At 52.5% G+C, this 25,656-nt stretch overlaps 7 protein-coding genes across 7 annotated transcripts; 5 read left to right on the forward strand and 2 right to left on the reverse strand.

The window, feature by feature from the left end:
* Window positions 1-1,936: 1,936 nt before the first annotated feature.
* On the reverse strand, window positions 1,937-3,109 carry UHO2_06988 (putative phosphate transport protein MIR1; the record flags this gene model as incomplete). Its single annotated transcript, XM_041560583.1, has 2 exons — window positions 1,937-2,786; window positions 2,982-3,109. 2 exons carry the CDS (start codon window positions 3,107-3,109, stop codon window positions 1,937-1,939), a joined length of 978 nt encoding a protein of 325 aa, XP_041416517.1.
* A 659-nt stretch (window positions 3,110-3,768) lies between these two features.
* On the reverse strand, window positions 3,769-5,493 carry UHO2_06989 (putative sulfate adenylyltransferase; the record flags this gene model as incomplete). The annotated part of the gene is made up of 1 exon (XM_041560584.1): window positions 3,769-5,493. The coding sequence occupies one exon, from the start codon at window positions 5,491-5,493 to the stop codon at window positions 3,769-3,771; it is 1,725 nt and encodes a 574-aa protein (XP_041416518.1).
* Window positions 5,494-7,538: 2,045 nt separating this feature from the next.
* Window positions 7,539-10,652, forward strand: UHO2_06990 (putative DNA topoisomerase I; the record flags this gene model as incomplete). Its single annotated transcript, XM_041560585.1, has 1 exon — window positions 7,539-10,652. The coding sequence occupies one exon, from the start codon at window positions 7,539-7,541 to the stop codon at window positions 10,650-10,652; it is 3,114 nt and encodes a 1,037-aa protein (XP_041416519.1).
* A 1,637-nt stretch (window positions 10,653-12,289) lies between these two features.
* On the forward strand, window positions 12,290-14,950 carry UHO2_06991 (uncharacterized protein; the record flags this gene model as incomplete). The annotated part of the gene is made up of 1 exon (XM_041560586.1): window positions 12,290-14,950. One exon carries the CDS (start codon window positions 12,290-12,292, stop codon window positions 14,948-14,950), a length of 2,661 nt encoding a protein of 886 aa, XP_041416520.1.
* Window positions 14,951-15,805: 855 nt separating this feature from the next.
* On the forward strand, window positions 15,806-16,846 carry UHO2_06992 (uncharacterized protein; the record flags this gene model as incomplete). The annotated part of the gene is made up of 3 exons (XM_041560587.1): window positions 15,806-15,877; window positions 16,150-16,556; window positions 16,633-16,846. 3 exons carry the CDS (start codon window positions 15,806-15,808, stop codon window positions 16,844-16,846), a joined length of 693 nt encoding a protein of 230 aa, XP_041416521.1.
* Window positions 16,847-17,237: 391 nt separating this feature from the next.
* Window positions 17,238-18,539, forward strand: UHO2_06993 (uncharacterized protein; the record flags this gene model as incomplete). Its single annotated transcript, XM_041560588.1, has 1 exon — window positions 17,238-18,539. The coding sequence occupies one exon, from the start codon at window positions 17,238-17,240 to the stop codon at window positions 18,537-18,539; it is 1,302 nt and encodes a 433-aa protein (XP_041416522.1).
* Window positions 18,540-19,280: 741 nt separating this feature from the next.
* Window positions 19,281-23,765, forward strand: UHO2_06994 (uncharacterized protein; the record flags this gene model as incomplete). The annotated part of the gene is made up of 1 exon (XM_041560589.1): window positions 19,281-23,765. One exon carries the CDS (start codon window positions 19,281-19,283, stop codon window positions 23,763-23,765), a length of 4,485 nt encoding a protein of 1,494 aa, XP_041416523.1.
* Window positions 23,766-25,656: the final 1,891 nt, after the last annotated feature.

Here is a 25,656-nt window from a genome sequence, read left to right on the forward strand (position 1 = left end):
CAGCTCTGGAAGGAGGCAATACGAAAGGAGCTAGAAGGACTCGAGGCAATGGGGACTTGGGAGGTGGTGCACCAACTGCCAGGAGTACCACTTGTGGACTCTAAGGTTGTGCTTCGGCTGAAGCTTGACGCTGATGGCGTACCTGTTAAGCACAAGGCGCGACTGGTTGCAAGGGGCTTCACACAGAGAGAGGGGATCGACTACCAAGAAACCTTCTCTCCAGTAGCACCCCTCGGAGTGATCAGAGCCATCTTAGCACTAGCGGTGCAGAACAACTGGGAGGTACATGCTCTGGACATCACTATGGCTTACTTGAACTCCACGTTAAAGGAAGCAATCTACATGAAGCTGCCAGAAGGATCAGGAGTAGCACCCGGCAAGGTGTACAAGGTAGTCAAGGGTCTATATGGCCTAAAGCAGTCTGGGCGAGAATGGAATCAGGAGTTCGACAGGTCTTTGCGATGCATGGGATTCTTCCAGGTAGAGTGCGCTCCCTGCATCTACACCAAGGGACAGGGTGAAGATATGGCCATTGTGGTCATCTACATCAATGATACATTAGTCATAGCACCACGGCTGGAAATGGTCCTAAAGGTTAAGAAGCAGATTGGTCAGAGATGGAAGATGGAAGATAGCGGTGAGGTCTCTCACTTCCTGGGCATCAAAATCAGTCGAGACCATGTGATGCGCACCATGACGATTGGTCAGTCAGGGTACATTGACCAAGTGCTGGCAAAGCACCTGGACAAACGTACGAAGCCGACCATGGTTCCAATGCAGAGCATACCAGAGGGAACCCTTGTCACAAGCGCAGCACAACAGAAGGAGTATCTGGTGATTGTTGGCAAGCTGCTCTGGGTTGCCAACAGCACCCAGCCCGACCTTAGCCTTACCATGGGTGTTCTTGCTAGGCACATGCGTGAACCATCACAGGAGCATTATCAGGCAGCACAAAGGGTCTTATGCTACCTCGAAAGCACAAGGCAGGTTGGATTGGTTTATAGGGCAAGTGAGTCACAAGAGCCACTGGTCGCGCACAGCGATGCAAACTGGGCGAGCGATGCCACCATACAGAGAAGGAGTACATCGGGGTCAGTGGCGTTAGTGTACAGGAATCCAGTAGCCTGGAAGTCAGCGACACAAAAATGCATGTCATTGTCCGCTGTTGAGGCAGAGTTCATTGCAGCCACGGAAGCAACACGTGAGGTGCTCTTCCTCAAGCAGCTGCTACGCTCAATTGGCATTGCCACAGGCACACTGACAGTCTACTCGGACAACACTGGTTGCATACAGGTTAGTAAGGACCCAGCACAGCACTGGAAGCTTAAGCACATCGACACCAAGTATCACTTTGTCTGTAACAACGTCCAAGAGGGAAGGGTGCAGATCAAGTATGTAGACACCACAAGAAACTTGGCAGATGTACTCACAAAGCCCATTGGGAGACAGGCAATGCAGCAAGCAAGATCTGGGCTACACCTGCAAATACCAGCAGCAGTGTACAAAATGGGGTCCCCAAGCTATGCGACAGTGTTGAAGAACAGAGGTCATACCTTGAAACAACAGCATAATGAACAGGGTACATATACTGTTGAGGGGGGGAGTTGAAGTAGATAAAGCTACACAAAGCGTAGAGACAGTGAAGGTAGTGCTTACAGCCAAGTAAAAAGGCCTGAGCATCTTAGCATGGACCACATGTGTCACAACCTACTCAAGACAAATGCTTTGTTATGTTCCGCAGTCAATGCGGCTCTCTGCCGCTCTTCTTTTGTATATATATAGACTCCTCGCTCTCTCGCTCTCTCTCTCTTACCATCATCATCAACAAAAACTCTTCAACTACCTTCAACTGTTTGTTTGTTTGTTTGTTTATATGCAACAAAGGCTTGTGTTTAGATCGTACAAAGTCAAAGATGTACAGGCTCCCTGCGCAAGATTAGGCCTTCGAGATCTCGACAGTGTTAGTAGCACCAAGAGCACTCTTCAACTGACCATAGATGGCAAACTGACCAGCGGTAATACTACCAACCATAACCAACCTAGTAGTCAAACCACCGAACAAACCCCTAACACCCAACTCGCCTGCCATCTTGGTGATCCTACCGGCAATCGTCTCACCGGGAGCGGCCTTCTGCTTGTTGATCTTGCTCAACAAAGTATCAGCAGGCTGCGAAATGGTAGCAGCTGCAAAACCGGCAATCAAACCCGAACCGAGGTTGAGCATTGTAGCCTCGCCACCGCTCAACTCTGACTTGGGCTTTCCATAAGCCAGAATCGCCTTCTCCAGCACCACTTCCATCGTGGCAAACTTGGCCATGTTGTAAGGAATCTGCTTGAAAAGAATCGGACCGAAACCGGCGTAGAATCCACCAAGACCCTCCTCCTTGGCAATCTTCAAGAAAGCAGGAGCAAGACCATTAGCAAAGGTAGGTTGGGATACCAGACGGATTCGCGTAGCCTCGAGAGGGCAGAGAGCGATATCGGCAAAGAATTCAGCAATGGCGGAAGCTCCAAGGTAAATGGCCATTCGGTTCTTGACGGCTGTTTCAGGTTCCATCTGAGAGACGAGGACCTTTTTGAAAAGTTCGTATCCTCCGAACTTGAATCCTCCTTGAAGGAAGTATCCCAGAACGGTAGGGCCAAGACCGGTGAGGAGAGCTCCGGCTCCTTCTTTGGCAACCACTTGACGGAATCCACCAATCATACCTTTGTTGTAGACGGTGGGTTCGAGTTGGATACGCGTCTTGACCACATCGATCGGGGTGACCGCTCCGTGGGTGAGGGAGCTGCATTGAATCGCAAAGGGTGGGGGGGGGGGGGGGGTGCCAAACGAGATTGTGTGCGGGAGGATGGTTATTGCGATTCGAGAAGGGCAAAGGGCAAGGAGAGAGAGAGAAGAATGGGTTTGGATTGTCAGTATACCCTTGGCAAGAGTCGAATGTGCTGCGATCAAAGAGGATGAAAGGTGATTCGGTACTCACCAGCAAAGAGCACCAGCAAGGAAGAAGCGCGAGTAGAGGTCAGCACCCTGAGGAGCGGGCTTAAGAGGCTCGAGGACCGAGTGGATGGGGTAGGAACCCTTGGTGAAACGATCGGTGAAGGTAGCCATTCTGGGGGAAGATGAAGAGGATATGGTGGTGCGAGAGGAGAAAAGGAGAGGTGGTGGTGGTGGTGGTCAAGAAGAGAGGAGAGATGGCAAGGAATTGCAGAGCGACTAACAAGACTGGCCAATCGCAGTCTCTTGATTGTTTTTGGCCATTTGCAACTCAGGCGGAATTGAATTTGTAAATTGCGCCCAAGTCGCTCTTGAATTCAAACTGCCCTCCGAGCTTGTATTCACGGCTGCAATTCTTCTTGTCGTTGATTTCAAACTTGTCCTTCCGAATATCGCCGTTAAAATCAAAGGCGACAAAATATCCCTTCCGATCTCAGAGAGAGAAAAAAAAACCCCCCGATTAGCCTCAATCGGTGCCAGCCCTCTCCTGAATCGGCGATTGGAGCACCGCGATTGGAGCACCTCTCTCGTTCTAACACTGACTCAGGAGATCCAACTCGAGGCGACAGCATGGATTGTAACGCTTTGGCAACGATGCATTGAGAAAGAGAGAGAGAGAGAGAGAGAGAGAGAGAGAGAGAGAAGAGCGAGATTCGTATTCGAGCATGTGCCCGCAAATCTATACAAGCAGTGAGCAAATCTATACAAGCAGTGAGCAAATCTATACAAGCAGCGAGCAAATCTATACAAGCAGCGAGCAAAGGTTTGTGTGCTTAGATCAACGACTGAGCCTCAAGAAGCAAGATGATGGAATGAGTGATTTCAGCTACACTCTGTCTACTGATATCCACCACGAGATCAGCATCGGTCGGTTCTTCATATACATCGTCGACGCCAGTGAAACCTTTGATGTGACCGGCTCTAGCCTTGGCATAGTTACCCTTCCTGTCGGTTTGTTCGCAGAACTCGAGTGGAGTGGCTACGTGGATCAAGAAAAAGTTACCTGCACCACCTGTTTTGGTGATTGTATCTCTCGCAGCATCTCTCGACTTTTGGTAGGGAGCGATGGGAGCGGCGATAACCGCTGCTCCTGCACGGGTGAGTTCGGCAGCAACAAAGGCGATCCTTTGAATGTTCTTCGCTCGATCTTCAGGTGAGAAGCCCAACTCGGAAGAAAGCTCGGATCGAACCGTTTCACCGAGGAGCAGAGAAACCGAACGTCCTCCTTGTTCGTTGAGTTTCACTTGAACAGCTCGAGCGATTTGGTCTTTGCCAGAATTGTCAAGGCCGGTAAGCAAGAGGGTGAAGCCTTGTTTGGCTTTGGGAGGGTAGGATTCCCGCAAGGTTTTTACAACCGATTCGTAGGAGAACCAATCGGGAATCGCTGCGCCCGTACGGAGTCGACGACGAAGTTCAGTACCGGAAATATCCATGGTTTGCGTTCCAGGCGTAACTTGATCCACAGCTTGGTATTCGTCCGTCGATGGAATGTAAGTCATTTGCTGGAAAGGAACCATTTCGATCCCGAGTTCTTCAGTGTACTTGGTAACGAGACTTTGAGCATCGTAAGCACCGTAAAAGTCTTTGCCGCTCGAGTCTTTACCAGGACCGGCATGGTCACGACCGACGATGAAGTGGGTAACGCCAAAGTTCTTGCGGATGATGGCGTGCCAGAGAGCCTCACGAGGTCCACCCATACGCATGGCAAGGGGAAGAAGAGCAAGCGTCGCCATACCGTTCGGGTATCGAGGCATCAACGACTGGTAAACGCGAACACGCGTATAGTGGTCAACATCACCCGGCTTGGTCATACCAACAACAGGGTGGATAAGAACATTAGCCTGACGCTGACGAGCAGCGCGCACAGTAAGCTCACGATGAGCACGGTGCATAGGGTTACGAGTCTGGAAGGCAACAACCTTGCGCCAAGCGATCTTGGCAAAATGCTGTCGCAGCTCAGCAGGCGTGTAGCGGATAGCGACATAGTCGTAGTAAGCCGGCTTCGAGATCGCCTGCACTTGACCACCGACGTAGAACTGCTTGACGGATTTGTGCAGGTAGGTCACCGCAGGATGAGCAAGGTCGTCCGAGCCAAACACCGATTTCGCCTCACGAACCTTGTCGACCGCATAGACGTCGGCGACCGTGATGATGGCAATTGCGTTGTCATCGCGCGGGTCCCGGAGAACGATACGGGCACCTTGCTGGATACCAAGGCTATCGATCTGCTGCTGATCAACATCAAGAGTAATGGGCATGGGGAAGAGGTTGCCATCCCTCAATCGAAGCTTGTCGAGACAATCATTGTAGTCGGCCTGGTCCATGAAACCTTCGAGGGGGGAGAAACCACCGTTGATGATCAGTTCCACATCGCAAAGCTGTCGCTCAGTGAGGATGAGCTCAGGGAGCGTGTCTGCCTCGACACGGAGCTGGGCAGCAATGGGAGCATCGCGAACGAGCAAGTCCTTCAGGACACCACCATGAGGAGCGTTGGCCATTTTTGGGGGAAAAAAAAAGAGGAGATCGGAAGCGAAAGGGGCAAAGGAAATGGGATGAAGATGGTGGATGGGGGTTGCGGGATCAAAGAAACAAGAATGGGCAAGAGGAAGAAAGTTTGCGCATCAACTGAGGGCTCGACTGTTACGAGAGCTAGGACGACCTTCCATTGTTCCAGAGCAAGAGTGTCTTTGGTCGGCCAAGTTGTCAAGGGTGTGCGGGGCGATGGTATGGAGCATATCCCACATTCACGCAGAAAAGGCTCTGCCTGCGAATCAAATGAAGCAGGGGCACTACTGTGTCTAGGTGGCATCGTCATTCGTCGAGAGCTTTGCCTGCACAGCGACGATAGCATCTGCAAGCTGGTAGGACATGACTCAACCTCGCAGCCCAAGTCTGACAGGCTCGGCTGAACTCTTCGCTCTACCTACATCTACAGTCGATGCTGCTGTTGGTTGCCAGCAGCCATCTTGAAACGCAAATGGCGTGCTTTTCTGAGAGCGGCTCTAGCCATCCAGTTCTTCTTATCGTGCGAGCCAAAACAGCAGGCCCTTTCCCCCCAGTCGTTTTGCAAAGGTGTAACATAGATCCAAGATTGCACCTTGGATCGCATTCGCATCGGCATCATCGAAACCGATCTATCGGCGACGAATACCAGCTAGGACCTCACTTGAACTCTGACAGAGAGCATAACACACCCAGCCTCTTCACCTTTACGAGGCATATCGCAGGTCTCGGCCTCTCAAAAGATGGCATCCAGTCTCGACAAACGTCCGACAAAATGGGTGTGGTTCAAGATAGTTTTCGATTGAATGGCGAGATAGAACATCAAGATTAGCCTTTAGTGCTCACGACCAGTCTGCTTGCGTGCGTCGTGCTTAAGCTTGTCGACGTTGAAAGGATGTGTGAGAGTGTCGACTGCCAAGTAGACAACAAAGGCACCAAGACCCATGCCGAAGCCGGGAAAGATGTTTCGTGCAAAGAAGCGGTGCGAGAAGACGGCGTGTTTCCGCCATGCCTCGCGCTTCGCCCACGGATCACGGTAGAGTTGTGCCATCTTGCAAGAGCGTGGATGTAGATAGAAGGATGACGAGAGAAGCCTGATGAGATGCAAAGCGATCATGATGCTCAGCGGTCAGTCCTGATACTCTACAGCTCTATGCGATCCTCTTCCAGGCCTCTCCCGCTCCGTTGCGTTCTTATTATTGATCTGCGAGCTGGCTGTGAGTGAGGGCCCTGCTTACCTTTTGCCTTGCGCTGTCGAATCGCTTGTCAATGATCCTTGTCGAGAGGGAAAGAGTGGAGCAGTTGATAGATTGCAACACTTGAAACAGTGCAACAGTTCACCGTCTGAGCTCGATGGTGATCGACAATCTCAAGTTTTCAAAGCGTGTTCCGGAGCCGAGTTCTTTCCCTCCTCTCGTGCGAGAGAGCGAGGCTTCTGGCCCATCTCTGTTAGGCCGGCAGGCAGCATCATCTCGCGCGAGAGAGGAAAAAGAGACCATTGTTAGGCCGGCAGAATTGTCTCGAACGCGGTCATTAATTCGGTCGTCGATTCTGCCGTATTTCGGCTGACTAAGCAACTTGGGCTGAGAGAAAAGCTCCACACTGCAAGACCTCGAGATGGAGCCTTGTTGAAGAAGGACATGACACTCTCCTTTCCTTGCGACCATCATCACAGCACACTCTCTCTCCAAAGCATCCGCTTCCTCATCTCGACAACTCAAGCACCGATCCATTCCACTTTGCTTCGCCCGCGATTGCTGACTAGCTCAACAACAACAATACTGCCGAATTGCTGGACGACCTGCCCATTCCCACCTTGCTTCTTTCCTTTCCCATCTACACAATCTCCTGCTTATTTACCGCTAACGTGCGGACCCTGTGACCAAGCCACCACCACCACCCTTCGACATACACTGCAGTTGACAACTACGACGCTTGCTTGCAGCGCTCCGGTCTCTGATAGACGGATCCATTGGTACACGGACACTCTACCTCCTCCTCCACAACCACCACGGTTGACTGCGCGTCAAAGCCTTTCACCATGTCCGCTTCTCTCGCCTCGACCTCCACCAACGGACATGCAAAGCGTCAGGCCAAACCTAGCCTCTTCAGCGACAGCGACTCGGATGACGACGACAAGCCTCTTGCAAAGAAGCCAAAGATTGAGGAAGGAAGCGACCTCTCCAGTGACAGCGACTCGGACCTCCCCCTCACCGCTGTCTCCTCACAAAATGGCAACGCCCTAAAGAAGGAAAGCGGTAGCGATAATGACGACGACGATGACTCGGATGCGCCTCTCACAGCTCTCGTCAACAAGAAGAGCGACAGTGATGACGACAATGATGATGACGACAATGAAGAGCAAGACGATGAAGAGCAAGACGATGAAGAGCAAGACGATGATGACGATGATGATGATGATGATGATGATGATGATGATGATGATGATGATGATGATGATGGCGATGGCGATGGCGATGGTGATGATGACGACGATGACAAGCCATCGAGTCGATCCATAAAGTCAAATCGCAAGCCTCCAAAGACCATGTCCATCACTGGCTCTGGCGAAAAGAAGTGGGATACCCTCATTCACAAAGGTCCTCGCTTTGCTGATCCATATCAGCCACTGCCAAGAAATGTCAAACTCAAGTATGAGGGCAAGCCCGTCGACCTTCCACCAGAGACTGAAGAGGTTGCCATGTTCTATGCTGTCAAGCTCGAGACGCAACATGCGCAAAACGCCATCTTCAACCGCAACTTCTTTGATGACTTCAAAGCCGACCTCAAAAAGTATCCTCCCAGAGACGGCACCCAGATCAAGTCGTTCGACAAGATCGACTTCCGAGACATGTACAACCACTGGAAGGCTCTTCGAGATGCCGAAACCGAACGCAAGAAGAATCTGGCACCCTCCGCGCGCAAGCGTGAGATCGAAGAGCGCAAGCTCGAGGACAACAAGTGGAAGGTCTGCTTGGTTGATGGTGTTGAGCAGCGTGTCGGCAACGTCAATGTCGAACCACCGGGTCTCTTCCTTGGACGTGGTGCTCATCCCAAAGCAGGCAAAGTTAAACGACGTATCTTCCCCGGTGACATTACCATCAACCACAGCGCCGACCATGCCGCCCCTCAACCACCAGCAGGCATGGGTCACTGGGCTGAGGTCGTCGAAAAGAAGGACGTCACCTGGCTCGCCTATTGGAAAGAGAACATCAACAGCCAGTACAAGTACGTCTTCCTCGATGCCACCTCCAACTTCAAAACCAACTCGGATCGTGAAAAGTTTGAAAAGGCAAGAAAGCTGGATACCGTCGTCAAGCAGATTCGTCGCGACGTCAACAAGAACTTGAAGTCCAAAGTACGACACGAGCGACAGATCGCCACCATCGTCTGGCTCATCGACAACTTCTCACTTCGTGCCGGTAACGAGAAGGGCGAGGACGAGGCGGAGACGTACGGTGTCTGTTCCTTGCGCTGCGAGCACGCCCAGATCAAGATGCCCGACACCATCCATCTAGAGTTCCTGGGTAAAGACTCGATGAAGTTCGAAGAGGACCTCAAGATCACCAACCCGGACGTGTTCAAGAACATGGCCATGTTCCTCAAGTCCAACGGCATCAAGGACCAGTCTGGCAATTTCATCCGCAAGAAGCCATCGGATCCCATCTTCTGCGCGCCCTTCGACTCTGCCAACGGTAAGATGCAGCCACTTCAGCCCAACTCGGTGAACCAGTTCCTGGCCAAGTACATGAAGGGTCTCAGTGCCAAGGTCTTCCGTACCTACAATGCCTCGGTCACCTTCCAAGGCTTGCTCGAGCAGACCGAAGAGTGGATCAAGTCGCGTCCCACCGCAGCCGAGCGCGAGATCAATCCAACCAACCTGCGACTCGCTTACAACGAAGCCAACCGGCAGGTCGCCATCCTCTGTAACCATCAAAAGACGGCCAACCCTATGCTGCTCAACCGCAACCTTGAGCGAACGCAGGACAAGATCTTCCAGATCCGCTACGAGATTCTCAAGGAGCAGCAAAAGATTCTTACCTTGCACAAGATTGGCGAGCTCAAGAAGGACTACAAGCCCAAAGAGTTCCCCTTCATGAAGCAGTTTGACAAGATCATGCAGAAGCAGGATCTCGATCCGGAAAAGGTCAAGCAGTACGAGCAGCAGTACATCACCGACAAGAAGACCAAGCTCGAGTCTACATTCAAGCGACAGCAGTCCGAGTTGCAATACCAGCTCGAGCAGAAGGGACTCGCCGGCGAGGAGAGCAAGAAGAAGAGCAAAAAAATCAAGGATGTCGAGGAGCAAGTGCGTTCATCGATCAAGGGCTTCAAGGACAAGAAGCAGGTCGACGAGGAATTGAAAGCGCTCAACGAGACAGCGAAACGACTGGAGAAGGAACGCAAGACCAACAAGTCGCAAGCCACCAGCTGCAACTTTGCCACTTCTGCCAAGAAGATCTTGAGCAAATACGAGATGATAAAGAAGCAGGAAGCGGAGTTGGTCAACAAGAACAACACTTCCGATGTGGCGCTCAGCACGTCAAAGCTCAACTACATCGATCCTCGTATCACCCTGGCTTGGCTCAAGGAGTGGGACAACCGCTTGGCCGACATGGGCCAGGGCAAAGGCGGATCCAAACTGAAGGTCAAGAAAGAGGAGCAAGAAGATGTCAAGCCGGCAAAGAAAGGTGCTAAGAAGACCAAAGCGACCGAGAAGAGCGCAGCAGCCAAAGCAGGCATTGCCAATTCGACAGGCGACAGCGAAAAGATGGAGTTGGGTCTGCAAGTGATGAACATCAGCCAATTCTTTGCCAACGCACTGCAAAAGAAGTTCAAGTGGGCCGCATCCGGTGACGATGGCCGCGACATTACACCATCTTGGGTCTTTGTCAAAGATGCTCAGTCCAAGATGCGAAAGCTTGACTCTGCGGAGCGTAAGGGTGGCGATGGTGGATCGATGGCTGCCATGACGGATGCCGCTGACTCGAAAGAGGTCAAGCCCAAGGCGAACGGTGTGCTGAAGAAGCAAACCGCGGCGGATCAGAAGCTGAGCAAGCCGATCAAAGCGGTCGACAAGACTGAAGAGAGCGACGACAGCCACAGCCTGAGCAGCGACAGTGACGATGATGACAAGCCTCTCGCTGCCTCTTGAAGCAGACTTCTCTTATCCTTCTCCGTCGGCTTGGTGCATTCTTGCCGTTGGCAGCATCTTTGCTTTTCGCGTTACTCTATTATGTCTTGATCACGTAAACAATCATGGATTCTAAACTCACCATCGACTCGATCTAACATTCCTGGCCAATATTTTTTTGGCAAGAGCTGCTCAGTTGTGCGCCCTTGGGCATGCCTTTTGTGGACATGGCCCAAGCGCTTGTCTGTGTGTGTGTGCTCCTTAGCCTGGACATCTGGACCCATCTCTACGACCATCTGGACCCATCTCTACGACCATCTGGACCATCAGGAGCAGAGAGTCATCCTCTTCTTGACAAGCTCGATCCGCATCAACTACTCTATACCCTCCTCTTGCCTTGGAGGTGGAAGGAACACACCACTTGAGCGACCTATTCAGACATGGGTCAGTGCTCACTACTCAAGCCGTTTCCCGACTGCAAAGGCGAATGCGAATGCTGATGATCCTTTTGCCTTGACATGTCAACCTGCTTGGTCAATTTTGCTCCTCACAGCCTCTGTTGGAAACCTAGACATTGCAGCAGCCAACGCTGCTGGCGCCTCTTGCCAACCCGATCAACCCAGATCGCCTCTCTCCGACCAAGATCGTGCTCGATTGGAACACAGTCTCGGTCATCGTCCCGACCGTCAAGAACTGGAAGAGAAAAACATCCTCAAGCCAGGAAATCTTGCTCCCGCACTGCAAGCTAGACGTGATGAGCTGCAGAAATCACAACTGGTCGACAAACTCGAAGGCCGTTTGGAACGTCGACCTGAGAAGGACGAACTGGTCATCCGAGGCATTCTCAAAGATCAATCCGTTGCTCCTTCTCTTCAGGCTAAAAGGGACGAGTTGCAGAAACATCAACTCACCCATAAGTTGGAGGCAAGATTGGAGAGGAGACCCGAAAAGGATCAGCTCGTCAACAGAGGTATTTTGAAACATCAGTCCGTCGCTCCGGCGCTTCAGGCCAAGAAGGAGGAATTAGAGAGAGCTAGATTAGGAAACCAGTTGCAGAAGGAGTTGCAACAGAGGCCAGATGTGGATGAGTTGAAGCAGAAGGCGATCTTGACTGATCCGGAGGACAAGTGAGAGCCAGTCAGTGCAGAGGCAAGATGCTGTTGCTCAGCTTCTTGCTCTCCTTCTTTGTCGCCCACCTTCTTTGTCCCGCTCCTTCTTAGTCTCGTTTTGCTATGATACGTCCCTTTGCTCGTACCCATGCTTCGCAATGTCCCTTCACCATTCGTCTCTGTGACCTGACTTGTGCTGCAAACTGTGCCTTCTCGATGAGTTGATCTGCCAGGTTGTTGAATGTTAATTACCTTTCGATGTAACAGCTTGGATTGTAGCCCACCCGCGCCTGAATCACAAAACATACGGCCGAATCACAAAACATACGGCCGAGTGTGTGTGTGTTTGCATTTCCACTCTTTCCTGGCCAGTCCGGTTAGTCTAGTGACCGGTTAGCCGGTTGGCTGTGTCGAGTCAACCTCGAAATTTGCCCAACTCAGCCTCTTGCCCACACCACTGCCCTAACCACCACGATCATCAAGATTGCTATATCTCGTTGCCGATAGGCCACATCCTCGTCCAGGCAGCTTTCTTTGCCCGGCATGTCGATGTCAGACCTTGTCTCCGGAGGCGCAGGCTGTGGCCCGTCCAACCCTCTTCAGAACATTGGCAAGCGCTTTGGACAAGACCGAGGTGCTCAACAGGATACCTTCGCAAACAGCCCTTTCGCACAGCAACAGCAAGGACCCTCTTTTCGATCGCAAGGCGGCTCATCGTCGCAAGCGCCGCAGCAACGGTCCTTCTTCAATGCCTCGGCACACCAGCCACCGTTTGCAGCACAGAGCCACGTCCACGATGCTTTCGACGTCTCCCAGCTTCGTGGCAGTCTGCCCAGCCCTTCCCGCACTCCGATGCAACAATCCCACCAGCGCCCTGCTCCAGGACCGAGTATGGCAGATATGGAAGCAAGTTTCCGCCCCGCTTTCTCCAGAAACGCAACCATACAAGCAGCTCCATGTGCAGCCCCTTCTGGCTGGGTTACCGATTTCCTCAGCGCAGAGGCTTCACATGCCCACTCTCCACACCAAGCTCAGCCAGCACAGCAGATGCACACCGAACAGCAGCAGCATGCCGTTCACACCAACATCATTCCCATGCGTCTGAGGATGGGCATGGTGCCGCACGATCCATCACATCAGCAGCGCCTTCCGCATCCGATGCAAACATCAGCTGCAGCACCTCAAGCCGACAATGCAAAGTGGGCTGAAGTGTTCACCGCATTCGAAGCCTCCTCAAAGCCAGCAGAAGCAGCACCACAGCCTATGGTCGACCAAGCAAAGCCAGTGGACAAGGTCGATTACAATGATCCGCAGGAACGCGATGAGCTAGCACGCACCGCCGGCAGGCTTGTCTCCTCTGTAGAGCACGACCAGAGCGCCAAGTTCAAGCAGAGCAACTTTCTCGATCTCATGCGCAAGATCCGTGACAAGCAGGCCGGAATTCAGGGAGACAACATTGTCGAGAACGCCGATATGGACACAGCCTCCTCGCTCGACGAGGGCAAAGGCAAAGCAAGCGATCTCAGCGCTGGTCAACGTCTTTCCTCGGCTCAACGTCTTTCCTCAGCTCAACCTCAGTCTCAGCAGGAAGCCTACTTGTGGGCCAACCAAATGGCTGCCAGCGGAACCGCGCAGCAGTTGCCACCTAGTGTGCAAAGGTCGCTAGCCCGCACCAATGCACTTCCAACGGATGCTCCTGCCAACGCAGCCACACAACAGGTGATTGACAACCACAAGGCACTCAACGACTTGTGGGCCGAGGAAGATGCACGCAGTCGAGCCATCGAGCAGCAAGCCATGGGCGAGAGTGCACAGGCTTTTGTGGGAGACGGTGGTGATGTAGCCGCTCGTATGCGTGAAGACGATGCCGATGCAAGAGAGTTTGCAAAGTATCAGCGTATGGGTGCCAACATTCCTCACGCCAGCACCTTCAACCGCAGGTGGGAGGAGGACATGAATCGCGGTGTCGATCAGATCGAGGATGACCAAGTCGATTTTGTTGGTCGAAGGTGGGAGGGCAACAAGGGCAGAGGTTATATGGACGCCCAGACTGCAGAGTGGGATAAGTTGCAGCAGGACTGGGACAACTTTGAGGTGACTTGCGCTGGAATCCGACCCGTTACCTTGCCTCAACGATCAGCCACGACGACAACACAGATGCAGCCAGCGCCCGCCTACCGCTTCCTCAGCGACAACCCTTACATCGCATCCACCCGACATCATGCGCAACACTCGGGAGGCTTGCCAGCTGGACTCGAATCTGTCCTCGAAAAGGAAGCCGCTGTCCAACAGGATCCTCACAACGCATCAGCCTGGTACGATCTCGGTGTCAAACAGCAAGAAAATGAGCGTGAAGTACAAGCGATCGCTGCTCTTCGCAAAGCTCTCGATCTCGATGGCAACCTCAAAGATGCCTGGCTTGCGCTCGCTGTTAGCTACACCAACGAAAACGACCGAACCGCTGCTTACGAAGCCATCGAAGAATGGATCGACAAAAACGATGTTTATCGCGACGTCATCCAGCGTGCCAATGCCGAACTTGACTTTGCTCCCTCCTCTACCCAGCGCAATCGCAGTGATAGCGTCTCCTCGCACAGCACCTCGGCTTCTGTCGTCGAAAAGCACTCGCGTCTCACCAAGCTTCTAATCGCTATGGTCCGCAGTGGTGGCGAGAGAGGCGAAATCGATGCAGACGTCCAAGTGGCTCTAGGAGTTATTTTCAACTCCTCCGAAGACTACGATAAAGCTGTCGACTGCTTTTCCACTGCCCTGTCCGTTCGACCTCAAGATTGGCTGTTGTATAACCGTCTAGGAGCAACCTTGTCTAACTCGGGCCGTTCAGCAGAAGCAATTCAATACTACCACCATGCATTGAATCTTCAACCGGAGTTTGTCAGGTGTCATTTTAACCTAAGCATCTCTTGTTTGAATTTGAAGATGTATCAGCATGCAGCAGAACATGTTTATACTGCTCTGACATTGCAACAGGCGGAAGAAGAACAGTTGGGTGGTTTGGTGCAAGGAGGCAAAGATGTTTATAGACAATCATGTGCTACCAGTGCAAGTCTTTGGGAAACTTTCAGAGTCGCTTTGGAGTTGCTCAATAGATGCGATTTGGCAAGTAAGTGCGCACATAGGGATATCAATGCTTTTCACCTCACAGATCTCGTTCCTCCAGCACCGGCTATGTTGGATGGTCATGTTGCTTAGGTATACTAAGCTCAACGCTTTCAATCTTGTATGCAAATTCTCTGGTTGTCGTCTTCTAGTAAAAGTCTCTTGCAACGGCGTACAGCTCGAGCACGCTAGATCATTCGCTTGGTTTCGATAGCGTGTGCACATCGTAGCACTGGATAAGATTACAATGTACCGTATTGATTCGCTTGTTCGAGTGACTGAGTGTTCAGATGAGCGCTCGAACATGTGTTTGTATCTCGCATCGAGGCGCGAAAGAAGAGAATGAAACAGTCGATGAAAGCAACCTCCAGCTCCCCTGACTGCCAACACATCCGATAATGAGCAGAATACCATGGGAAGCATATCAACCATGGTGCAAAGGCGCAGTCGACGATCGACGATCGACGCTTTGCTCATTTTCGAGAAACAGCGGAGCTCGGAGTGCTTTGCCACTGGACACGATCATCGTGGGAAATAAAGCAGCGGCAGAGAAGTTCGGACTGGTGGAGCCAATGTTGCATATCAAAACTGTGTTGTTCCCTACGCAGACTTGCAGTGGAGGCAGGAGCAGAGAGGCGAATGATACAATGAGCTTTCTTGTTCTCATGCCTTCGCCAATGTTGCAGTTGACTTCTTCTTGTCTGTCATGCAGCAAAAGAAGTCTATGGAGACCATCATCTTGCACTAGGCTTGCATTGACTGCCGTTTGCCACGGGACATGGCGCTTCGAGTGGCTCATTCCGTATCGTGTCCCGTATTCCTCAAGCTTTCCTCATGCATATGAAGGCGAGCCTGGTGGTCATACTTCAACACTCGATCTTTCCTGCATACTTGCTTCTTCAGGTCATCATCAAACTTTCCTCATAATGTCTACGTGTCCAAACAACTATGTCCCCCCCCCCGCACGCGCAGTTCCAGCTTCACTACCTTGCCACCCGCTGCATCCTTGCACCGCGTCAAGTAAGTTGCAGGGGCGGCGACAGTTTTTCACTGCGGAAGTGTTTTCGGCTACCGTCGAGTATTGCAGATGATACGTGGGGGTAAGTAGCCCCGCTTCTCTTCTTAACACTCTGCAGCGATTGAAATAGGAAGCTGAGAGAGAGGGTGAAGGAGGCGAATGTAGGGCCTTTTGAAAAAGCATAGGATTGGTTCGGTGATGGGAGCTGCTATTCGGCTTGATCACTTTTGCTGAAGGTGTAAGCATCAACTCACCAGACTCCGGAACACGTTAGGTGCTGCAAGTTGACACCGAATCTACTTGCTTTGATTGGGATGAACAGCACTGTCCCGGACACCTAGCCTTACTTGCACGCACCACATCCTCCCCTCCTACCTATGCTCTGCTTTATGACAATTCAGCCCACCAACAAGCGCTCTATCATCCTTCACCGTCTCCGCTCGAGCTCAACAAGGAATCACTCTCCTCCTCTGAGGTCTCTCATCACGCAAAGACTTACTGCGAGGAGCAGGACACACGCGCAGCACCTCCGCTCTTCGACCCGTCCAGCTCGGAAGCTGTGACTGAGAGAGCTATTGCGGATGATAAAGCGTCTTGCATGCACGGTTTGCCGGACAAAGCCATGCGCACCCTGGCTGCGCTCTCGAGATCGAAAGCTTGTTCCGATGTGATGGTCGTTCTGTAAGCCCACACACCTTCTTTTGCATGCGAGTTTGACGTAGACGCATGGCTACTGACTTGAGTTCTCTCTGAACAGCGCACATGAGATCGAGTGTGCCAAAGCGATGGGCCTGGAACAAGGCCAGCAAGTTTGGAGCAACGACTGGAGGGACAAAAGGAGAAGATTGGCCTTGGCAGACGGGAAAGAGAACAGTTGGCGGATCTATAAAATTGTCACCCACAATACATGCTTCGACATTGTCAGCCCCGCTTCACCTCTCTGTGCTTTCGGCGTTTTGACTGAGATGTAAACTTGGACAAAGTCGACATGCTGTGAAGATAGCCCCGCCGCGCCTGAGAGTGATGAAAAAGGCGACGGCTATCCCGGCTCGGTCGTATCAAGGGTTCGTCAATGTTGAGTTGCGAGATGAAGCAAAACGGGTGCAACCTTCTGAAGAAGACCACCCTTCTGTGGGCCTCGACACCAAGCGATAAAGCGCCGCCTCCATGTCACTGGCTTGGACAGGGTCCCGGCGATGTCGCCCGGTGGGACTAGGAGCTTGTCGCGACTTCATTTCGGTCTGTCTCTGTCAAGAAGTCTGTCAACACGGACAGAACTGCAGATGTATAAGTAGAGCGTCTCGGTCGTTGTTTGCACTGCACAAAGCCCATCTTTCACAACAAAGAGGGAAAGGAGGCAATATGCAGGTCCTCATCACTCCGTCCTTGGCACTTCTGGCTGTGCTTGCCAGCACAGGCATCGCGCAAGCCGACCTGATCCGACGCGGCAGACCAACTGAACGAGGCACTGTCACCACGGACGATATCAAGTTGGCAGCCGAACATGTCGCTGCGCGTTACGCTTCCTGGACAGAAGGCAAGAAGCAGAAAGCCTCGCACTCCAAATCGGCCCTGATCTACGGGCAGTTGAAGCTTGCCACGACCGCTTCAGCCGACCAAGACCTGACTCTCAAAGCATCCAAACAAAGAGGCACTATCGTGAAGCTTCACAAGGTCGGAGGATATCCCAAGATGCTTGGCGAGACGTACAATATTGAAGTGGGATTGGGTTCTACCGAGCAAATGTTCAGCCTCACTGCTGATACGGGCTCGATGCTGACCTGGGCAGTCGATGCTTCGTGCAAAAAAGCTGATTGTCCAGGACTCCAGACGAAGAAGCTGTACGATGCAAGCAAGTCCAAGACGAGCAAAGCGCTTCGCAGCGCTCATGAGGCGTATGGCGACGGCGAGATGGATCTCCAGCTCTACACTGACGTCGTCACCTTGGACAAGCTCACAATGAAAGCGACCATCGGAGGAGCCATCAAGACTTTTGAAAAGGATGCCAAGTTGGAGCACGATGGCCTCTTTGGTCTCGGTCGAAAGCTCGATGCGGACCCAGAACCTGTGTTGGATAGCCTCGCAAAGCAGGACAAGCACTTTAATGAGATTGTCGCACTCGACCTCTCGGCACAACCCACGATCGAGATAGGTGGATACGACTTTGCCAAGTACCCGAAACTTGCCAACTTCAAAGTGACAGCCGATCAAGGCTGGCTTTTGGAAGAGAGCACGATTACTGCTTTGGGAGCTACTCCTTCGGATCCGATTGATTTGTTGCTGGATTCTGGCTCATCCGTCTCGATGCTACCCGCTTCACGCATGGAAGCGATCATGGCTCGACCTGGCCTACGCGTGCACAAGACAGCAGCGGAACCGATCGTATACTCTATGCCATGCGATAGCAAGCTCAACGTACAACTCGTTCTGCCGGATGGCATCAAGGTGAATATTAAGGACCAAGATATCTTGATGAAAAGCAACGATCCCAAGACGCCCGGTTGCTTGAGCTTGTTGGTGGGCACGACGAATCCATTCTTGCCCGCGGTTGCGGGTACGCCTATACTCAAGAGCCTCTACACCGTGCTGAGGAAGACGGAGGGTGGCGACTGGATCGGTGTCGCTCCTTTGCTTAGTGGAGATCCATTGCTCACCATTGACTAACGCTCAGACCTTGTATAGACTTGTATTCACGACTCGCTTTTGTACCTTGAGAAGCTTCAGAAACCTGATCCTATGATTCTATGCTATGATTCTATGCTATGATTCTAGGCCGACATGAGTGCTTGTTGAAAGGATACAAGGCGATCAGTATATGAACCTGTGTGGCGGTGAGAATGACTCGGCTACTGAGCCAAAGGGCCAAGAATTGCGCGTTTCGACGAGCGAATCGCCATTCGAAACGCGGAAAAGGCGCTCAACCAGCTGAGCCAAGAGTTCAGTCAGGCTCGCCTAAACAGCCTCGCGATTCGCGCAACCAAGCCTGGGCAAATTTGAGGCTTAATATTCTCATACTCTTCTCGTCCTTTCTCTCTATACATTCCCGCTGAGTCACGCAGAACAGTGATAATTCATCCGACCATCACACAGTGGTCACGCGCCTCATCGTCTTCGAAAGCGAATCGCCAATCGCTAATCGCGAATCGCGAATCGCGAATCGCTACTCGGCGTCTATCCCGAAAGTGTGGAGAAAAAGGCTTTGGCGTAGTTTATTGTCCCTTTTGTCGGTGGACCCTTCTGACTTGCCTCTTTGCCACCACCATCACCCCCCATCACTCATATATATTCGTATCCCTTAGAGGCTCGCAGTCCTCCTTGACAGCCACCGTTCTCCTCCTTCCGCCAACGCGAGAAACAAACAGGACGACTCTGTTGGCCTTTTACGTCGATGCTGTCTCCAACGCCATGATCAAACAGCACGCTCCTTGCTCTACTAGCATGCCTTCGTCGCGTGCAGTGGCACGACTACCTTTCGAAGCTCATCGAACAAGCCTTCCGACCTTCTTGTACCTTTTCTCCTTCTGTCCAGCACTTCCATCACCTTTCACTTCGCCACGCGCCTTCTGCCAGCATCCAGGCGTTCTCTATGTCGTCGGCTTCTTCGCTGCCGTCTTGGCAGGATGTGGTATGCCCGCACTCGACTTGCTCTACGGTTACTACACCAACAGAGTCACTCCAGGCTCAGCTAGTCCAGAAGTCATTCGCGATGCTTCCTCTTACGTCGGCTGGGTCGTCACCATCGTTGGTTTCTGCGAGTTCCTGCTAGCCTGGCTCTTCCTCTCATGCTTCTCCACGGCATCACACAACCTTACACAGCGACTTCGACACACCTATGTCGCTTCCGTCTTGGCCCAGGATGCCTCTCACTTCGACTTGCACGGTGCAGGTGAGATCGCCAACCGTGCCAACAAGGACATCTCGGTCATTCGCGCTGGCTTTGGTGAGAAAATTGCCTACGCAACTTGGTCTGGTGCCACCATGATCGTCTCGGCCATCATCGGTTTTGTCAAAGCACCCAGGATCGCAGGTGTCCTCTTCGCCCTTCTCCCTCTCACCATGATCATTTTCACCATCCTCGGCAAAGCGACCGAGGTTGTCGGTGCACCTGCTCTCCGCATCGAAGGTCGATCTTCCACCTTCCTCGAACAGGTGCTCGGCTCAGTGCGTGTGGTGCAGTCCTTCGGCATGGAGCGTCAACTGCTCAAGCGCTTCGATCAAGCCATGCTCAAACCTCTCGAAAAGCTTGGCATGCGCAAGTCGGCCATTCGAGGTCTTGAGACCAGTGCAGTCTACTTTATGCTCAACCTCACCTACTCGCTCGCTTTCTGGTGGGGTGCTATAAACATTGCCCAAGACAAGATCCTCGTTGGCGATTTGCTCACCACCTTCTGGAACTACCTCAACTCCTTGTTCTCGCTTGCCAACATCGTTCCTCATATTGCCGGCATCTTTGATGCCAGGACTGCCATCATTCAGGTTCGCCGTGCTATCGAGCGCGAGCCCAAGATCGACATTCGTCAAGAAACTGGTCTCATCCCCACTTCTGGCGAGAAGGATTGGTCTCCTAGCTTCCAGCTCGAGCATGTCACCTTCTCCTACCCCTCCCGACCCAACATTGCTAGTCTCAAGGAGGTCTCGGTCCTATTCCAGCCTGGCAAGGTCACCGCTCTCGTCGGTCCTTCGGGCTCAGGCAAGTCGACAATCACCAGTCTGTTACTTCGAGAATACGACCCTGAGACTGCCAACATTCCTCATCCTCACGATGCCGAGGCAGCCAAGGCGGATCAGGCTAACAAGGCCAAAGCAGATGAGGACGAAAAGACTACAAAGAAGAGCAATAAGGCGTCGCTCTTCTCCAAAAAATCCTCCAAGGACTCTCCTGCTGACCAAGACTTGGAAAAGTCGGACCCGAGCGCCAATGCAGGCAAAGGCAGAATCCAAGGCTCAGGCAAAGTCCTCTTTGCTGGTCACGACCTTCGTCAACTCAACACTCGATGGCTACGATCTCAGATTGCCATCGTTCAGCAACATCCTCAGCTCTTCACTGCTAGCGTGTTCGAGAATGTCGCCACCGGTCTCACAGGCACCCAATGGGAGTATCTTCCCGACCTCGATGGTGATCCCACCTCTCCGGCCTACGATCCGACAAGGACCGAGATGATCCGAGACAAAGTGATGCGCGCTCTCCAGAAGGCCGAGGCGTGGAACTTTGTCTCCAGGCTTCCACAAGGCATGGACACACCTATCTCGGGCGGTCGAACGGGTCTCCTCTCTGGTGGTCAGCGTCAGCGAGTCGCCATTGCTCGTGCCCTTGTCCGTGAACCTCGACTTTTGTGTCTCGACGAGGGCACTTCAGCTTTGGACTCGGACACTGAAAGCAAGATCAAGCTCGCTCTGCAAAAGGAGCAGGAAGAGCGTGGCATGACTACAATTCTGATTGCTCACCGTCTCAGCACCATCGAGCATGCCGACAGCATTGTCGTCCTCAAGAATGGTCGCCTCGTCGAGAAGGGCAACCATGACTCGCTCATGCAGAAGAAGTCGACCAACGATGGAGGTGGTCTCTACCGTAGCATGGTCATGCAACAGAGGCACCTCGCCGAATACGAGGCCGAGAACCAAGACTCTCCCACTTCAGCAGCACTCGAGACCAAATTCTCCTCCAAGTCATCAACTCATTCATCGGACGTCATCTCAGATGAGAGCGAGCCAGCAGATCAGTCGCCGAATGAGGATCTGGAGAGATCCACGTATGCGTTGTCGGATGACACGAGGACTAGGGTTGACGGTGCCTCGACCACTCGCTCGGCATCTGTTGTGCCTGATGAGCCCCTTTCCAGCGACGATTCCCCTCCCCTTCCCCTTGCTCGCCACCGTAGCAGTCGTGCATCCGACACTCCCTACCCCGCCTACTCGGGCCGGACAGGCACAGCACTGGGTCAGCACGAACACGCGCAGGAGGCCACCACGGGTGCTAAAGATGCTGAGCTTGCTCTTCCCACCAACACGGCTGCAGCTGTGCCAATCAAGTCCGACCCTCAAGACTCGAAGGGTCTAGGTAGCAAGGGAAAGAGCGACGCCCAGAGCAAGGCAAGCCGCAAGGAAGAGAAGCGTCGACTCCGCAAGACCTTCTGGCGCTATCTCAATAACCAGAAGTTCTGGTTCTCGATTGGTATCATTGGCGCCATCGCAACCGGAGCCAGTTTCCCTATCGCTGGATGGCTGACCGGTGGTGCCGTCAACTCGCTATCTATCGAGGGCGACGACAACCGCCTCAAGAGCGAGACGAACCGGTGGGCGCTCTGGTTCCTTATCTTGGCGCTGGCCGACCTCGTTATTGTCATGATCGGCAGTTTCTTCCTCGAGACCGCTTCCGAGCATGTGATGAGGAAGCTGAAGAAGGAAGGTTTCTCCTCGCTTATTCGTCAAGAGATTGGCTTCTTCGATGCAGAGGAGCATGCTAGTGGTGCCATCAGCGCCGCTGTCGGCAGTCACCCCGCCAACGTTGCCGCAGCCACTGGTCTAGTACTAGCACAAGTCATCATCGGCTCTGTCAACCTTCTGGGTTCAGTCATCCTTGGTCTGGTGCTTTCGTGGAAGACCTCGGTCGTCTGTCTTGCTCCTATCTTTGTTCTTTTCATCTCCGGTTGGCTCAACATCGCCATGTTGGAGAAGTACGAGGCTGTAGCTCAGAAGCCCGCCGACCGCGCCGCCTCGTACGTATCCGAGAACGTTGATGCGATCAAGACGGTTGCTGCGCTTGGACGAGAGGCCGAGACGATGCGTGTCTTTGACGAGCGTGCTCGAGCGGATCCCAAGCGTACTCGATACCTCATCTTTGGAGCTGGAGGCTTTGCCGTCTCGCAAGCCATGGTGCTGCTCCTCTCTGCTTTGGTCTTCTACTGGGGTGGTTCGCTTCTCAGCAGGGACAAAGTCGATATCACAGCTCTCTACGCATCTTTCGAAGCCGTCATCATCGCTGCCTTCTCCGCTGGACGTCTCTTCACCTTTGTTCCAGACTACGGCCGGGCCACCAACTCGTTCAGGACCATCTCTGGCTGGATCAACCGCAAACCTTTGGTCGCCGACACCAGCGGCATGCCTGAGTTGGATCCATCTTCTCGTAGCAAGATCGAGGATGGCAGCTATGCATTGGGCGACATCGTTCTCAGCGATATTGAGCTTCGCTACCCACAGCGACCCAGCCATCCAGCACTCAAGGAGCTTAGCATCACCATCCCAGCAGGCAAAAGCGTCGCATTCTGCGGAACATCCGGATCAGGCAAGAGTTCGATCTTGGCACTGCTGCAGCGATTCTACGACCCTTGCCAAGGTAGCATCCAGTTTGGCGGTGTCGATGTGCGACAGGTTCCCATCGACATTCTTCGTCAGCAAATGGCCTACGTTTCTCAAGATCCGATCTTGTACGAAGGCACGATCCGCTGGAACCTTTCGCTTGGATCCAACGATCCTGAATCAGTGACGCAGGCGGAGCTCGAGAAGGCATGCGAGGATGCTTACATTCTTGACTTTGTTCGCGGCCTTCCGGACGGCTTGGACACCGAGATCGGCTTCAAAGGCTCGCAGCTCTCGGGAGGTCAGAAGCAGCGTCTTTGCATCGCACGAGCTTTGCTCCGCAACCCAAAGATCCTGCTCCTCGACGAAGCTACATCGGCGCTTGACGCTGAGTCCGAAATCCAGGTCCAGAGAGCACTCGACCATGCCGCACTCAACCGTACGACCGTTACGATCGCTCACAGGTTGAGCAGTCTCAGGAAGTGCGATTGGATCTTTGTCGTCGAGGACGGAAAAATCCGAGAGAGCGGCACCCACTCCGATCTCATCGCTCGCCGTGGAAGGTACCGCGAGCTTATGGAGCTTCAACTTTAGATTCCTACTTACATCTTACATCCTCTTCATACTGCTGCATTGTCTGTATCTCTTGCATTACATCTCTCTTATCAATGTCACCAGGTACAGTCGCTGTGTGTAAGTTTGAGGACAATCGGGTAATTTCCTAATTTAGCCGGATACCTCATTCACGTCCTCGTCCTAATTGAGTAATAGCACCACCATCATACTAAGCAAGAAACCAAAGCATGATCTGGCCATCTGCGCACCTGGACAGCTACCTCAGACTGTTACCTCCAGCATGAGGTCCTAGGCAGCTGTCAAGCTTGGCTACCTAGCCCGGGCGCACATGGGTTAGCCATGTCACAGGGTCTGGGGCAGAAGACACTGGACACACGTTTCTGCGGAGACGCCTAAATGTGCCATGCGCACAATATGCGAAACTGACCAAGTCAAGGAGTTCCGGTAAAATTCCTCAAGACTGGTCGAGTTACGAGCTCCTGAAGAGCTTCACTGAAAACTGACCAGAAGGAGGCTGCTCGACCAGTTTCACAGACTCCACCATGAAAAGAGGCTATCAACACAGCAGGACTCAAGCAGCGTCATCAGACAAAAGGGACTGTGACCAGAGGCTCATCCCCATCAATGGCAACAAGCAAAGGCCATGAGAGGAAACATGGAGTGCAAGGGCTCACCACTTGGATGAAGTGGGGGAGACCACTACGCACAATGAAGTCGGTGTCAGGGGTTCATTGCTCCAACAATGTAGAATGGGAGGCCTTGATAGAGAGATTGACACAAGAGGGGCCTGTCACTCAAATGGAGTGGGAGAGACCCCTAGATCAAGATGAGGTCTGCCTCGTTCTCACTTGGAGCCAAGGAGCACAGGGAGCGGGAGTGAGGATACAACAGGATACATATAGGACAAGGAGCAAGAGGAGTAGGAGCCATGTCAATGGGATCCAACACCTTCTAGGGGAAGCAAGAGCAGTGTCGCAGGCGACACTGTGTTAAGCTATATATATGCTCATCTCACCACAGTAGACGAGTGGATCCTCTTCCACTCTACTCTTAACTATATCTCTACTGTAACATATTGTCAGCAGTTGTGCACCTGAAATCCGAAATCTGTGGTAAAAGGCAACTATGACTAATCTCGGCAAGATTTATTGTAAAAGCCTTCTATTGTTATTCTTGCTGGAATCTGCCATAGAAGCCTTCTATTACTGTTCTCACTCAAATAGATTGTAACTAGAGGTTATCATGGATTTTGACTGACTGCTGGGGACACTCCATTCAGAGGTAGCTTGGCATGATCAATGTCTAATAGTTTCCTTTTAGACAACACCAAGGTCTGGTGCAAATGTGTTTGTCTTGACACAAGTGTCCAGTGTGTTGATGGTTTGGTTGAGTTGAATGATCCCTGGACTGCAGTGGATGACTGCCTTTGGTATGAGATCGAGAGAGCTGGACTGCAGTATGGAACCACCTTTGGTGTTGATCGTTAGCTGGACCACAGATAGTACTGCCTTTGGATGGTGTCAAGAAGTGGTGATACAACACACATGCTATGATAGAAGCAATGCTCTGTAATTGCAACTGTTGACAGAACTACTAAGTATACTGTGGATGGGGATCCACTCAACTACCATGAGTAGAATGCATGTCTTATATCAACACCTCTTGCAGCATTGCCTGCAATGCTGTTCCTGCTATGCCAAGAGGTGTACTCCCTTCCTTGAGCACTGCTTCTTCTGCTCCTTGTAAATGAGGAGACTGTCTCAGCGTCACTTCATCATTTGATAGGGGTTGTCCCCACTTCATCCCAGTGGCAGTGCTCACCCCCTTTCATCTTGCTCCTGATGTTGGCACCCACCTCCTTGCACCTAGTTCATTGTTGTGTAGGGCCCCTACCTCATCAGGTGGTGGC

The sequence above is a fragment of the Ustilago hordei genome (genome assembly GCF_900519145.1).
Source record: "Ustilago hordei strain Uho2 genome assembly, contig: UHO2_contig_22, whole genome shotgun sequence".
NCBI lineage: Eukaryota > Fungi > Basidiomycota > Ustilaginomycetes > Ustilaginales > Ustilaginaceae > Ustilago > Ustilago hordei.